The 16,025-nt window shown below is 45.1% G+C and overlaps 1 protein-coding gene across 16 annotated transcripts in view; it reads right to left on the reverse strand.

Moving 5' to 3' along the window:
- Positions 1-2,751: 2,751 nt before the first annotated feature.
- Positions 2,752-16,025, reverse strand: part of NEB (nebulin) — a 265,748-nt gene continuing 252,474 nt past the window's right edge. For 12 of the 16 annotated variants that reach the window (XM_075317192.1, XM_075317196.1, XM_075317191.1 and 9 more), the window contains 8 exons: positions 15,268-15,360; positions 14,687-14,794; positions 9,529-9,709; positions 9,251-9,343; positions 8,798-8,929; positions 8,673-8,708; positions 8,430-8,536; positions 2,752-3,497 (listed from right to left, as the gene is read on the reverse strand). In XM_075317192.1, coding sequence (XP_075173307.1) covers positions 3,324-3,497; positions 8,430-8,536; positions 8,673-8,708; positions 8,798-8,929; positions 9,251-9,343; positions 9,529-9,709; positions 14,687-14,794; positions 15,268-15,360 — 924 coding nt within the window. In that variant the 3' untranslated portion in view covers positions 2,752-3,323. The remainder of the gene's footprint in view (positions 3,498-8,429; positions 8,537-8,672; positions 8,709-8,797; positions 8,930-9,250; positions 9,344-9,528; positions 9,710-14,686; positions 14,795-15,267; positions 15,361-16,025) is intronic. The other 4 variants (XM_075317206.1, XM_075317204.1, XM_075317203.1 and 1 more) reach the window with 1 other exon arrangement.

Here is a 16,025-nt window from a genome sequence, read left to right on the forward strand (position 1 = left end):
AATGTTTAACAGATCAGAGAAGCAGCGAGAGAAAACTTCCTGGTCCATTTGTCAGTGTTTCCGAACTTATAAGAACTTTCTGGATCGACTGGCCACTATGGATGAGGCCTGGATTTATTTATATGACCCTGAAAACAAGGAGCCGTCAAAAGAAAGGAATCTTGTTCCTGCAAAACAACGCCTCCGCTCCCACTGCACAAGTGACCACGGCAGAGCTGGGCTTCCAGCCGGTGACCACCCACCTTATTCACCAGATCTAGCTCCCTCCGACTCATCTGTTTCCGAACCTGAAGAAACCCCTCCAGGGTACCAAATTTCGCACCATTTCTGATGCCATGGCTGCTATGGATGCCTGGTTTGAGGCACAATTGAAATCCTTCTTTTTGCTAGGCTTACGGAAGTTGGAATATGATGTAAGAAGTGTGTTGTCATCAGTGCAGAATATGTGGACTAAATGTAAAGTTTCATCATCCTATCTCGTTCCTTTCTAGGTAAAGCCAAAGACTTTTCAGCAGCCCCTCGTAACTCAGACAAGTACAATGAGAAAACCATGTATTGCACTTGGACCAATATTATTCAATGAGGCAGTGCAGATCTGCGGGTGTTTTTTTTTTCCTTGAGCTGTATTCAGCCAGAAGAAAAAAAAGCGCAGCATGCTACGAGTGGACGCATAAATCAAACGCGACTTACCACTGCAAGTCTATGGGTGTGAGGAAAAATAAATAAAGGATGCCACACGAACCATCCTAGCGGCATCCAGTTAATACCGATAATTACCATTCTGTAGCATAGGACACCAAATAGTCCTGTAAATGAGTAATAACTGCTGGAGATAAAAGCGCATTGCATTGGGGTGATAAGTGAGTAAAAAAATAAAATGTCACATGCATTACATACGGAATAGCAAACTGATTTTACGCTGTTTCACTTTCATCCAAAAAATTGGACAATTTTTATACGCTGCTGGGAGTTAACTTTTGAACTGCTAATACACAACCAGAAAATTAAATTCTGACATCCAACATTGACCACTCGAGAGAGCTCACGTCATATAGATTTATATCACCACAGCTAGAGGGAACTCACTACATACAGATTTATTCAGCCACCACTAGAGGGAGCTCACCACATACAGATTTATATTGTCACCACTAGAGGGAGCTCACTGCATACAGATTAATATAGCCACCACTAGAGGGAGCTCACTGCATACAGATTTATACAGGGGCAACTAAAAGTCTGCACCAGACTTTGTCTGCACCATGACAAGTCTGCACCATATAAGTATGATGCATTGAATTAGGCCAGAATTGGGCCGGAAGTGACCGGAAGGTAATTGGCCACATAGTCAATGTAAACAATGTCCCACGGCTTCCAGTATCATCTCTATGCCAATGACATGACACACAGATCTACCTCTCTGGACCTGACATTACCTCTCTACTAACCAAAATCCCACAATGTCTGTCTGCTATTTCATCCTTCTTCTCTGCGCGATTCCTAAAACGTAACATGGACAAAACAGAGTTCATTGTCTTTCCTCCTCCTCACTCATCTCCTCCAACAAGCCTCTCCATCAAACTCGATGGTTGCTCACTCTCCCCAGTCTCAAAAGCTTGTTGCCTTGGAGTAACTCTCGACTCTGCTCTATCCTTCAAGCCACACATCCAAGCCCTCTTCAACTCATGCCTATTACAACTCAAAAATATCTCCCGGATCCGTGCTTTCCTTAACCAAGAATCAGCAAAAACATTAGTGCATGCCCTCATCATCTCCCGCCTCAACTACTGCAACCTCCTGCTCTCTGGCCTCCCTTCCAACACTCTTGCACCCCTCCAATCTATCCTAAACTCTGCGGCCTGCTTAATCCACCTCTCCCCTCGCTACTCCCCAGCCTCGCCACTCTGCCAATCCCTTCACTGGCTTCCCATCGCCCAACGACTCCAGTTCAAAACATTAACCATGACATACAAAGCCATGCACATCCTGTCTCCTCCCTACATCTGTGACCTAGTCTCCCGGTACTTACCTGCACGCAACCTCAGATCCTCACAAGATCTCCTTCTCTGCTCCTCTCTTATCTCCTCTTCCCAAGATTTCTCCCATGCCTCCCCCATACTCTGGAACGCTCTACCTCAGCACATCAGACTCTCACCTACCGTGGAAAGCTTCAAGAGGAACCTGAAGACCCACCTCTTCCACCAAGCCTACAACCTACAATAGCCCTCAGTCCAGTAGACCACTGCGCAACCAGCTCTGTCCTCACCTATTGTACCATCACCCATTCCCTGTAGACTGTGAGCCCTCGCGGGCAGGGTCCTCTCTCCTCCTATACCAGTCTGTTTTGTACTGTTAATGATTGTTGTACGTATACCCTCTTTCACTTGTAAAGCGCCATGGAATAAATGGCGCTATAATAATAAATAATAATAATACAGCCACCACTAGAGGGAGCTCACCACATACAGATTTATATTGTCACCACTAGAGGAAGCTCACTGCATACAGATTAATATAGCCACCACTAGAGGAAGCTCACTGCATACAGATTTGTACATCCACCACTAGAGGGAGCTCACTACATACAGATTTACATTGCCACCACTAGAGGGAGCTCAGAGAAAATATTCTTTTCTGACAGTCGACTAGGCAGGAGGAGGCATGTTTTTGGGGTTTGTGTTTGTTTTGCTTTTTTTTTTTTTTTTTTATATATAAAGGCCACAGCAATAAATGAAAATAGACGCGTACAGACATGGTACATACTGCAGAAGCCCCAGCTTTATTCACTAATGTACAGGGAGCACATGTTGTTGACCCTAGAACATAATCATTTGCATGCAGCGTTCACAGCCAGAGGAGGGAGAGGCTCATCCGTTTTGTTACATCCTAGGGTAAATTATCTAAATAAATGTAAAATGGTGGATTTTTTTTTTCCGCCAAGAGGTACGCTATACGTCCGTGACCAGTAAGAAACACTGAACGTTAAAATAGCAGGTAAACTGCACGTGGAACAGTCCAAGTCTGTCACAGTATATGTGAGCATTGAATGAATCGGTAAATGCTGATGGTCTAGGTAAGTCTCAAAATTAGCTGTTGTTACATAAAAAAAAAAAAAGAAAAATCTAGAACAATCCTATAAAGTACAAATCAAGTGTTAGGAAGATCGTGTGAGATGTTAATAGTTTGAAATCGTTTTTATTTTTATATATATATATAGAAGGCAAGATGATGAAAATAAAACCAAATGGCTGCAGCTCCCTTTAAGAGATGATTTTCGGATGGGTCGTATCCTCCAGGACAGGAGCGGGCCATTCGGTGGTGCATTATATGGCTTCCACGTAATTAGCTGGAAGCATGCCAGTCTTGCCAGTTCTCTGGACTGTCCCGTACATCCAGCCTTCATCTATGGTCTGGACGTTTACAATAGTATCGCCATCCTTGAAGGACACTTCATCTTCATCTGTGGCCCGGTAGTCATACATGGCTCTGAAGGTTTTCTGGAAAATGAAATAGAGATGTTCTTGTTCCAATGTGTACTAATTCGGGCAGTGTTCACATCTAGGGATGATCGAATACCTCAAATATTCGGCTTTGCGAATATTTTCCGAATACCTCGCCACTATTTGATGCGCAATGTAAGTCTATGGGAAGCCCGAATAGTTGTTATTCGGGGTTCCCATAGACTTACATTGCGCATCGAATATTCGCAAATAGTCGAATAGCAGCGAGGTATTCGGAAAATATTTGCGAAGCCGAATAATCGAAGTATTCGATCAGCCCTATTCACATCACATTATTAGTTTTCACTTTGCATGTACATGGAACAGTTCCCAACGTGTGTATGTGTATATAGATATACAGTGTGTCCCCCATATCCTGTCCACCGCCATTAACTGGAGAGCGGCGGCAGCTATAGGCATAGAAGTGGTGTCTAGGTGTAGTAAAGTATCCATGTACTATGCAATGAAACCACCTATAGCGCCACCTGGTGGAAAACAACGGAGTTAGCCTTTTTATTTCAAAAATGGAACAAGATAGAGAAAAAAAGTGAATTAAAAAATTGTAGAGCATCATCAATTCAATACGAATCGACACCTTGCATACAGAAATGCTATGATATGAAACCCATGACACCCCCAAAACATTGAATGCTGGTCACGCATATGGCGTTCATTTAACTTTGATACTCAAAGTGGCCCCCGTCAGCTGCAATGCCCATCTGGACTCTGCACAGCATACTGTATCTTGCTGCACGTTTTGCAATATGGTAGGTGACACGTTTGCACAAGCATCTGTGATACGTCGTCGTAGGTCCTGCAATGTTGGTGGAGGGGTCGCATACACCTGCTATTTGATGCGACCTCACAGAAAGAAGTCCAATGGGGTCAGGTCAGGTGAGCGTGGAGGCCACTCCACACAGCCACCATACCCAATGACTTGTAGGAAGGTCTCCATGAGGTATCGCTTCACGTCCGCAGCCTTGTGAGTTTTACATGTTCTAATCATAGCATTTCTGTATGCAAGATGTCGATTTGTATTGAATTAACAATGCCCTACAACTTTGTTATTCACTTTTTTTCTCTATCTCGTTCTGTTTTCGAGATAAAAATGCTAACTCCGTTGTTTTCCACCAGATGGTGCTATAGGTGGTTTCATTGCGTAGCGCATGGCTACTTTACTATACCTAGACACCACTTCTATGCCTATAGCTGCCGCCGTTCTCAAGTTAATGGCGGTGGACAGGATATATATTATATATAGATAGATATATAGTGTAACATTTTTACATTTTTCTTGGGGTAGGAGGGAGGAGGTTAACATATGTTTTGAGTGTTGGCAGGAGGAAGACTTAATGTCTGCTGGTTTGCCTAATCTCCTGGTTTCGGTATATTCACACCACCACATTTTTGGTCTAAGTGCAGTCCGTAAAAAAAAAAAAAAAAACTTGACATGGACAAGACTTGAGCCAGTGATATTCAATTGTGCTGTTCAGATGACTGTTTTTTATTTTATTTTATTTTTTTTACATAGACCGATGAACACTTAATAGTCATGAAACCTATAAATAAACAAACATCCTGGACAATCCCCGGAGATTGTTAGAGATTATCCACCTGTGCATTTCTTATTCTCCCCCGAATGTGAATCTGAGAAACTTCTAAATTGGAGTGAGGGACACTTGCACAAACATTTGTAGAACTGTCTGCATGAAGCCTAAAGGTGGCTTTACACGCTACAATAAATTTTACGATGTGTTGGCGGGGTCACGTCGTAAGTGACGCACATCCGGCATCGTAAGTAATATTGTAGCGCGTGAAACCTCCGTGCGATTGCGATTGAACGTTAAAACGTTCATCGCACGCACGTCGTTCAATTCCTAAAAATTGAACGTGAGGTTGTTCAATGTTCCCGGGGCAGCACACATCGCAGTGTATGACACCCCGGGAACGATGAACTGCAGCTTACCTGCGTCCCGCGGCTCCCGCCGGCAATGCGTAAGGAAGGAGGTGGGCGGGATGTTTACATCCCGCTCATCTCTGCCCATCCGCTTCTATTGGCCGGCTGCCACGTGATGTCGCGGTGACGCCGAACGTCCCTCCCACTCCAGGAAGTGGAAGTTCGCCTCCCACATCGAGGTCGTATGGACGGGTAAGTGCGTGTGACGGGAAATAATCGTTTGTGCGACACGGGCAACAAATTGAACGTGCCGCACATACGATGGGGGCGGGTCACATCGCATACGATATCGTATGCTTAATCGTAACGTGTAAGGCTATGTGCGCACGTTGCATAATTACATGCAGTTACGCTGCACTTTGTAGCGCAGCGTAACTGCATGCGTCCTGCTTCCCCTGCAGCGCAGCGTAACTGCATGCGTCCTGCTTCTCCTGCATAATCTATGAAGATTATGAAGGAGCCGTGCGCAAGTGGCGTCTTAGAGCGCAGCGGTTCGGCTGCTGCCCGAAGCGCGCGTTCTAAGAAGTGACATGTCACTTCTCCCGTGCGTTTTGCCTGCAGCCCCCGCTCTGTCTATGGGAAGGGCTGCAGGCAGAGCGCATGGAATCGGATTTTTTTTCACTACGGACATTTTCTGCAGCGATATGAAGCGCACGTGTGCGCTTCAGATCGCTGCAGAAATTTCTGCAGTGACTGTACGCAACGTGCAAACATAGCCTTAAGCAGGGTATGTGCGCATGTTGCATTCTGGCTTGACAAGTCTTCTGCAGCGTTTTGTCACTGCATGTGCGTTTCAAATAGCATTCAAAACGCGTTTTGAATGCAGAATAGATGCGTTCTGGATGCTTTGTCTCCCAAAGATAGAGTGGGAAAAGCATCCAAAACGCACAAAAGAAGTGACATGTTGCTTTTTAGAACGCATCGATTTTGTCAAATATTTGGCATCCAAAACGCTGCGTTTCAAAACGCAACGTGCGCATGGAATTTGCTTAATTGTCATAGACTTTGCTGGGGACGCACAACACGTGTTTATGCTGCAGTTTAAAACGCTGTGTAAACACATGAAAAAACGCAACATGCGCACACAGCCTAATTGCTTACTGCATTATATCTCAGGCTGATATCTGGTTGAAATGTGTTCTGGGGGTTTTTTGGTTTTTTTTTTCTTTTTTATATTCACTTTGCATTATGGAGGGTGGTTGTCGCCAAACTTTTGTAGTTAGCAAGCCATTCTCAAATATGATATAATAAGTGTGAATTATCACCACCTACAGTAAGTTAAGCAGCCCATTAAATATATGGCCTGAAAACACAATGATAAAAGCTGTCTTTAAGTGTCAGTGCTTGTTTTTTTTTTCCTTTAGTATGCAAGTTCTAGTAATACAAGGGCGGCTGCGTGACTATGAAAGAGTTTAATGAGAGTGACTATTTATGGCAGAGTCCGAAGGGAATGACTATGAATAAGTCTAAAGGGTGCTTTACACGCTGCGACATTGCTAGCGATGTCGCGAGCGATAGCACCCGCCCCTGTCATTCGTACGGCATGTGGTGATCGCTGCCGTAGCGAACAATATCACTACGGCAGTGTCACACGCACAAAGCTGTTAAGCGATGTAGCTGTGACCACCGAACTATCCCTCCTTCAAGGGGGAGGTGCGTTCGGCGTCACAGCAACGTCACAGCGGAGTCACTAAATGGCCGGCCAATAGAAGAGGAGGGGCGGCGATGAGCGGCCGGAACATGCCGCCCACCTCCTTCCTTCCTCCTTTCCGGTGGACGCAGGTAGGATTATGTTCGTCGTTCCTGCGGTGTCACACACAGCGATGTGTGGTGCCAAAAGAACGACGAACTACCTGCGGAATGAAACACCAACGACATTATGATTAGGAGCAACGTGTCAACGATCAACGATTTTTGCCATTTTTGTTATCGTTGATTGTCGCTCCTAGCTGTCACACGCTGCGATGTCGCTAACGACGCCGGATGTGCGTCACAAACACCGTGACCCTGGCGATATATCGTTAGCGATGTCGCAGCGTGTAAAGCACCCATAAGGGGAGTGACTAACTATAAAAGCGTTTAAGGAGAGTGACTATCTATGAATAAGTCTAAGGGGAGTGACTATAAAAGAGTCTAAGGGGCATGACTTATTTCTTTTACTCACTTATATAGCATGATTAATTCCATAGAACTTTCCAGATGTGATCATCACTGTCCCCATTGGGGTTCACAATCTTAATTTCCTATCAGTCTTTGGCATGTGGAAGGAAATCCACGCAAACACGGGGAGAACATACAAACTCCTTGCATATATTGTCCTTGGTGGGATTTGAACTCAGAACCGCAGTGCTGCAAAGCAACAGTGCTAACCACTGAGCCACCATTCTGCCAACCTCTTAAAAAAGTCATAGGAGCTTGACTATAAAAGAATCTCAGGGGCATGACTATCTATGAATAAGTCTAAGGGGCGTGACTATCTTTAAACAGTCTAAGGGGCGTCACTATCTTTTAAACAGTCTAAGGGGCGTGACTATCTCTGGAAGAGTCTAAGGGACGTGACTATAAAAGAGTCTAAGAGGCGTGGCTACCTCTGAAAGAGTCTAATGGGCATGGCTTATTTATTTATTTTACTCACTTATATAGCGCCATTAATTCCACAGCGCTTTACAGGTGTGATTATCATTATCCCCATTGGGGCTCACAATCTAAGTTCCCTATCAGTCTTTGGGGTGTGGGAGGAAATCCATGCAAACATGGGGAGAACATACAAACTCCTTGCAGATGTTGTCATTGGTGGGATTTGAGCCCAGGACCCCAGCGATGAAAAGCAACAGTGCTAACCACTGAGCCACCATGCTGCCCATCTCTGAAAAAAGTTTTAGGGGCTTGACTATGAAAGGGACTAAAGGGCATTACTATCTATGAATAAGTCTAAGGGGAGTGACTATAAAAGAGCCATACAAGATACTTACTCCAGTAGTGGATGGATGTGATGGTACAGATGAAGCAGTTGTTAGCTGAGTGGCCACAGAAGAGGATCTTTGTTGGGGAAGCTCAGTCGTTTTGGTTTGCTTGTAACCTACAAAGAAACATGAAATCTATGAGAGCATGGACTTTCTCAAAATGAGGTGTGAGCTGTAAGTGCTGCTACAAGCGGTTATGTATTGCCAGACACTATGGAGCTCGCTCGGCTGCCTCATGAAGCCTGGTCTTACCTTGAATAAACAGTATTTGTGAACTTTCTTTGTGGCCTATAGGTATTACGGAACAATGACATGATAAGTTCTTATGTAGGGCTCTACCAGTATGGCGTTACCTTGCATGCTAAGGCTAATTGTACCTGTCACGGTGGTTGTAAAGAGACCACCATTGCTATAATAGGCGGTTTCGGAGGGTTCAGATTTCTCATCTCCCGCACTCAAGCTCAGGGCACTGGCAGAACGAGAGTGTTCACGGCTGCGGCGGGCTTGAACTGCAGAACAAAAACATGTATTAATTGGTGGTGTACAAAGAAGAAAGTGGGTACCATAGCTAATACTGATATGGGATCTATAGTTTTCCCCCTACATAGACTTTCCATGACAAACCATCTCTCCAGCCTCTCGAGGGAGGACTACTGTGTAGGTTCTTCCCAGAAGTTGAAAAAGGCATGGTACCAACCCCCCCACTTCCCAAGGGCACCGTTATAATGGCATGTTTGCCTCTATTCTATGTGTGTTCCTCGTGTTAGTATATATTCCCCAAAGATGATGTACGTCCAAATAAAATATACATGAAAAATATGTCAGCGCACCAGAAAGCATGTGTAGACTTCTTGATTGGATGTTGTCTTCTGCAGGGTCATAGTCAAAAACAGAACCAGGATTTGTACGCCAGACTCTGAGATCTATGACGAAAAAGACAGAGAACGTTAAACACTAGATTAACTGATCCCTTGGACTCGATATTCTTAACCAGAATGGAATCCTTATCATAACAAGAGTTCACATTTTCCCATTTTGATTAGTTCATTTTAGTAAAAGGTCTTGAGTTGGACACCTCAATCAGTTTGAGTTGAATTTCCTCCATCACCTGTGACATCCTGATCTTGCTCACTCCTCTTTCGTTCAATCTCCACGACTTTCCTCTGGATTCCCCGGTAGTTGATGTCACTGAAGTCAATGGTGTTCTTCTTCACTCTCTCGGTCACAGGGTCAGTGACCACTGGGGTGAAGCTTCCCTTCTGCTTCTCAAAGTCCTCATGGTATCTCACCTAAGTAAGGCATCAAAATGTAGTGTTTAGCTTTTGGTTTCACAGTTTGTAATGAGCTTTTAAGGGTATGTTCACACTGAGAATTTAGAAGCTGAAAAATTTGAAAAATTTTTCAACTCAGGATAACGCTGTTTCTTTGATTTTGGATGCTTTTTATTTTGTGCTGTAGCACTTTTGAAGAGGATTTAAAAGCGTCTTTTATTTAATTTATTTTCATACTGTGTTTTCCAGCCTTTTAATTTTACATTTGTCAAGTTTGGTTCCAATGAGGAAGAGACAGATCATGCATTTTTTTTCTTGCAATGAGTTTTTCAAGAGTTTGGTGGAGAAAATACTCAACAAACTAATTGTAGGAAACAAAAAAGTAATGGGAAGAGGAATAACTAACTCCTAGGGGTTACAAAAAGCTAGAATTGTTGCAGTCACTATGAAGCATTCAGTCTAAGGCGGGCTTTGCACGCTGCGACATCGGTAACAATGTGTTACCGATGCTGCAGCGATAGTCCCGCCCCCGTCGCACGTGCGATATCTAGTGAAAGCTGCCGTAGCGATTATTATCGCTACGGCAGCTTCACACGCACATACCTGCCGTGCGACGTCCCTCTTGCCGGCGACCCGCCTCCTTCCTAAGGGGCCGGGTCGTGTGGCGTCACAGCGACGTCACACGGCAGGCGGCCAATTGAAGCGGAGGGGCGGAGATGAGCAGGATGTAAACATCCCGCCCACCTCCGTCCTTCTTATTGCAGCCGGGAGGCAGGTAGGTGATGATCCTCGCTCCTGCGGCTTCACACACAGCGATGTGTGCTGCCGCAGGAGCGAGGAACAACATCGCACCTGTCGCTGCACCGGCATTATGGAAATGTCGGAGGCTGCAGCGATTATACGATAACGACGCTTTTGCGCTCGTTCATCGTATCAAAAAGGTTTTACACGTTGCGATATAGACTGCGACGCCGGATGTGCGTCACTTTCGATTTGACCCCATCGACATCGCACGTGCGATGTCGCAACGTGCAAAGCCGCCCTAAGAAGGAGTTGTCTAATCGGACAAATTAAAAAAAAACAACCTAAGATAGAAACAAAATGAGCATATATCGTCCAGAAAGTTAATAGTAATAGTAGGTATAAATAACTTAGGGGACTTAGTAACATTGTTTTTTATAAAAAAAATAAAAGGTAAACGAGATGTACCCCAATCGGGACGGTCCTAATCTCTAGTCTCAAATCCTCACCTTGTGTCAATCGGCAATTTCTTTGGTTTTGCATTGATTCTTTGTAGTTTGTACAAACAGGGGTATGTTTTTTTTGGGCCAGGCATCTCATTTATATGGGTAGATATCTGAACTAATCAGACCCCAGTCCTGTGCTGACTCCATTAGTCAGTTGACAAAAGGTGAGGTTTTAATACTAGAGGTTAAAGCCTGCTTTACATGTTACGATCCAGCATACGATATCGTATGCGATCGTAACCGCCCCCATCGTATGTGCGGCATGTTCAATTTGTTGAACGTGTCACACACACGAGTAACCCCCCCGTCACACGTACTTACCCATCCATACAACCTCGATGTGGGCGGCGAACGTCCACTTCCTGGAGTGGGAGGGACGTTCGGCGTCACCTCTACGTCACGCGGCAGCCGGCCAATAGAAGCGGAGGGGCGGAGATGAGCGGGACGTAAACACCCCGCCCACCTACTTCCTTCCGCTTAGCCGGCGGGAGCCGCGGGACGCAGGTAAGCTGCTGTTCATCGTTCCCGGGGTGTCACACACTGCGATGTGTGCTACCCCGGGTACGATGAACAACCTGACGTTCAATTTTTAGGAATTGAACGACGTGCGCGCGATGAATGTTTTACCGTTTAATCGCAATCGCACGTAACTGTCACACGCTACAATGTACCTTACAATGCCGGATGTGCGTCACGACGTGACCCCGCCGACACATCGTAAGATATATTGTATCGTCTACAGCGGCCTTAAAGCCTGCTTTACACCTTACGATCCAGCATACGATATCGTATGCGATCATAACCGCCCCCATTGTATGTGCGGCACGTTCAATTTGTTGAATGTGCCGCACATACGAGTAACCCCCGTCACACGTACTTACCCGTCCATACGACCTCGATGTGGGCGGCGAACATCCACTTCCTGGAGTGGGAGGGACGTTCGGCGTCACAGTGACATCACGCGGCAGCCGGCCAATAGAAGCGAAGGGGCGGAGCTGAGCGGGACGTAAACATCCCGCCCACCTCCTTCCTTCCGCATTACCGGCCGGGAGCCGCAGGACGCAGGTAAGATCTATTCATCGTTCCCGGGGTGTCTCACACTGCGATGTGCGCTACCCCGGGTACGATGAACAATCTGACGTTCAATTCATGAGGAATGAACAACGTGCGTGCGATGAACGTTTTACCGTTCAATCTCAATCGCACGTACCTGTCACACACTACAATGTACCTTACGATGCCGGATGTGCATCACTTACGACGTGACCACGCCGACACATCGTAAGATATATTGTAGTGTGTAAAGCGGGCTTAAAACCATCCCAATTGTGCTACACCTTGTCATGGTGTGGTGGCTTTTACTCCTTTTTGTTTGTTTTTTTTTTTTTATCAAAAACAGTCTTTACTAAGTCCCCTATGCTATTTCTATATTATATACTATTACTATTTACTTACTGCATTATATATGCTCATTTTCTTGTATACCAACTTATGCTCTGACTCATTTCTTAGACTGGTTTCACACTACGTCTTTTTAACATCCGTTGAAAACGTTATTTTAACGGAAGTACGGATCCTGTGCAAATCCGTTTTCACTTCAATGCATTTTCAATGGACTCGCGTCCACCTGCGTTCGCATGCGTTTGCGTCCGTTAGACGCAGGATCCGTCCTTTTTCGTTATTTTAACATGTTTCAAAAACGCAACATGTAGCGTTTTTTTGCTTTGTCAAAATAACGCATCTCACAGGATCCTTCACATTGCGCCGCGAGCTGCAATGCATTTCAATGAGTGCTGGATCCTGCCTAGCAGAATGCGTTCAGTTGCGTTGTAACAGGATCCTGCTTTTGTACTGAGCATGCCCAGAAAGTACTGAGCATGCCCAGAACCAGTCTCCAGTGATCTGTCTATCTCTCTACTCCCTCCCTCACCCCCTCTCTCTCTATCTGTCTTTCCCCCTTCCTCTCTACCACCTGAGAGCTGCGGACACTCGTAACCAAGGTAAATATCGCGTAACCACTTCTCTTAGTTACCCGATGTTTACGTTGGTTACGCGTGCAGGCAGCCCGGCTCCTAGCAGCTGCAGACACTCGTAACCAAGATAAATATCGGGTATCCAAGGCCGATGTTTACCTTGGTTACCAGCGTCTGCAGCTGTCAGAAGCCTCCTCCCAGTCTAGTTCCCCTCACTCCCGATCACATGACTCCAGTGCCCGCCCCTAAATATCCAGTGCAGGATCCTGCAAAATAACATATGCGTTTGCATACGTTATTTGCTGTAAAAGCAGGATCCGTACTTCCGCTAAAAAAACGTTTTCAGCGGATGTTAAAAAGACGTAGTGTGAAACTAGCCTTAGGTGTTAATAAGACAATGTCTTTAAGAAAGTAGTTGAAGAATTTTTCTCTTCTTCCTATTTTCTCGTGTTTAAGGGAACCTGTCACCTGAATTTTCGCTATGAAACTAAAAGAATCCCCTTCTGCAGCTCCTGGGCTGCATTCTAGAAAGGTTCCTCTTGCTACTGACCCCCCCCTTTCAGACCTAAATAAACACTTTATAAAATCTTACCTTTTGGTATGCTAACGAGCTTTGCTGGCCACGGGGGCGGGCTGTATTTCTTCCGTTATTCCCCCTCCTGCCGCTGTTCGCCGTCCCCCTGTGTTGATTTACATCGATGAGGCCGCCGCCCTCATGTTACGCAAGTCTCCTGAAGTCTCGCGCATGCCCAGTGGCACTATCGTGGGACTGAGCGCTGTTCAAATCGCGAGCGCCGGTGATGTAATTGCGCAGGCGCGAGATTATGGGCGGCGCTGTGAATGTCATCACCAGCGTCATCCAAGTACCCGCCCATAATCTCATGCCCGCGGTAATAGGTAACGTGAATGATCTGACCAGCGCTAGCGCATAACGGGGGAGGCAGAGGGAAAAGCGCAGGCACATTTTTATGGGTGGGTACTTGGAGGACGCTGGTGATGACATTCACATCGCCGTCCATAATCTCGCGCCTTCGCAATTACATCACCAGTGCTCGCGATCTGAACAGCGCTCAGTCCCACGATAGTGCCACTGGGCATGCGCGAGACTTCAGGAGCCTTGCGTAATATGAGGGCGGTGGCCTCATCGATGTAAATCAACAAAGGGGGACGGCAAACAGCGGCAGGAGGGGGAATAACGGAAGAAATACAGCCCGCCCCCGGGGCCAGCAAACCTCATTAGCATACCAAAAGGTAAGATTTTATAAAGTGTTTATTTAGGTCTGAAAGGGGGGCCAGTAGCAGGAGGAACCTTTCTAGAATGCAGCCCAGGAGCTGCAGAAGGGGAATCTTTTAGTTTCATAGCGAAAATTCAGGTGACAGGTTCCCTTTAAAGAAGTGAACTTGCCATCTACCTTGCTTCCTGCAGACTATAAAAATGTTTGTAAGCTCTGCCACATCTAAGGAAATCTATCTTGAGGAGCAAGTCTTATGCCATGATCCTCATCACTTGTATAGACAAAGTAGGAAGCTTGTGGGAGGACCTGCAGAAAGTTGACACCCCCGCAGAACTCAAGTTATGGCTTTTTTTTTTTTATAACTAATGTAACCACCCACAAAACAGAGTTTCCTTTTCATAATAGTGTAAAATATTCTCAACCCTGTTTAAGAGGGGTGTCTAGAACAAAATTTATTTTGTATGCATGCATACAGCCGATGGCAAGGAGAGGTGCTGTAAAATAAGACAGTAATACATAGACTTAGTAATAATGCGTTACCGCTGAAATATGTTTCTGGGTTTCCCGGACACGTCTCATTTCAGGAGTATCCATGACGTAAGCGGCTCTACCTTGTATCTGTTTGCGGAAGCTGTCAGAATACAGAACCTGGGGGTAAAGAGACGTACAGTCAGAGGATGGCTGTGCCGGTCAGGTCGAGGGAAGGTTATTACGGTTGGTAGTAATGAAAAGTAGAAGCAGACAGTGAGTCGTTTGAGTCTTTCCAGATGTGAGACACTGAAAACAGATTTCTTACCTAATCTTCAGGAAACAATCTCGGACTAAAATCGGGAAATTTCCCCAAAAATGTAACTTGTTATTTTTTTTATTTTTAGTAATTCCATTTCCAATTAGGTCTGGTTTAATACAATTGATGTTCCTTAGTATAGGATTTTCTGGATTAGCAACTGTAGTAATTTTATCTCGTATATCACACAGATATCCTTAGGGTTCGCCTGGTTATCGCCATCGTTGGGGGTCGATCGCTCGCAGCAGCGACTGTTATAATTTTGTTAAAAGTATAAACCTGGGGATCATGTTATGTAGTAGGGTCACTGCACAGGTGCGAAATATTATAATACCGAGCTAATATTTTCTTGGTTGCGTTTAACCCTCTCCATCTCTGGAGTGACTGTCGCCGGTGTAGATTTCCCCAAATTTTCTTTGTATGCCACCTACAGCGTATAAAGAAGCATCCACATATCACTACTGCAAGTATACAGAACACTAAAGAGGCGGCGTAAATGTGTGAGTCCAGGAAACACTGCACGGAGGAGGTTTAAGAAAATAGTATGGCTATGCTTAAAGCAATTATAGGCACATTAGCTGGAAGCTTTTAACACCATAAACCGGAAAAAAAAATACTTAATTGGCCCCTGTTGTTAGGTTTGACTTATATACAGAATATTTCATTGGCCCATTCACAATCACAATAGATTAATACATAGCTTTAGATTCTTTGAGGTTTTTGTTTTTCCACCAAGAGAACATGGTATCTTGTGTCTCGCCAACAGTGCTGAATTTGCCAATACTGGTCTAAATTTTTTTGGCTACAGTCCCAGGAAATTTGGGGCGGTCCTAAGTTCAAAAAGGGATAATGTAACCCCCTCCACCACCACCAATTGGAAACCAGGGTGAAACTACTATATAGTTACATAGGTTGAAAAAAGACCTAGGTCCATCTAGTTCAACTTTCTTCCCCCAATTATACATTGGTACAAGGGTTGCAGTCGCAACTGGGCCCTTGTGCCTAGGATGCCCCAAAAGTCCTTTTGTTCTATAGAAAAAAGACTAAAGGGGGTGTTACAAGCAGCGATATCGCTAGCGATATTGCTGGTGA

The sequence above is a fragment of the Anomaloglossus baeobatrachus genome, chromosome 7, assembly GCF_048569485.1.
Source record: "Anomaloglossus baeobatrachus isolate aAnoBae1 chromosome 7, aAnoBae1.hap1, whole genome shotgun sequence".
In the NCBI taxonomy this organism is placed as follows: Eukaryota; Metazoa; Chordata; class Amphibia; order Anura; family Aromobatidae; genus Anomaloglossus; species Anomaloglossus baeobatrachus.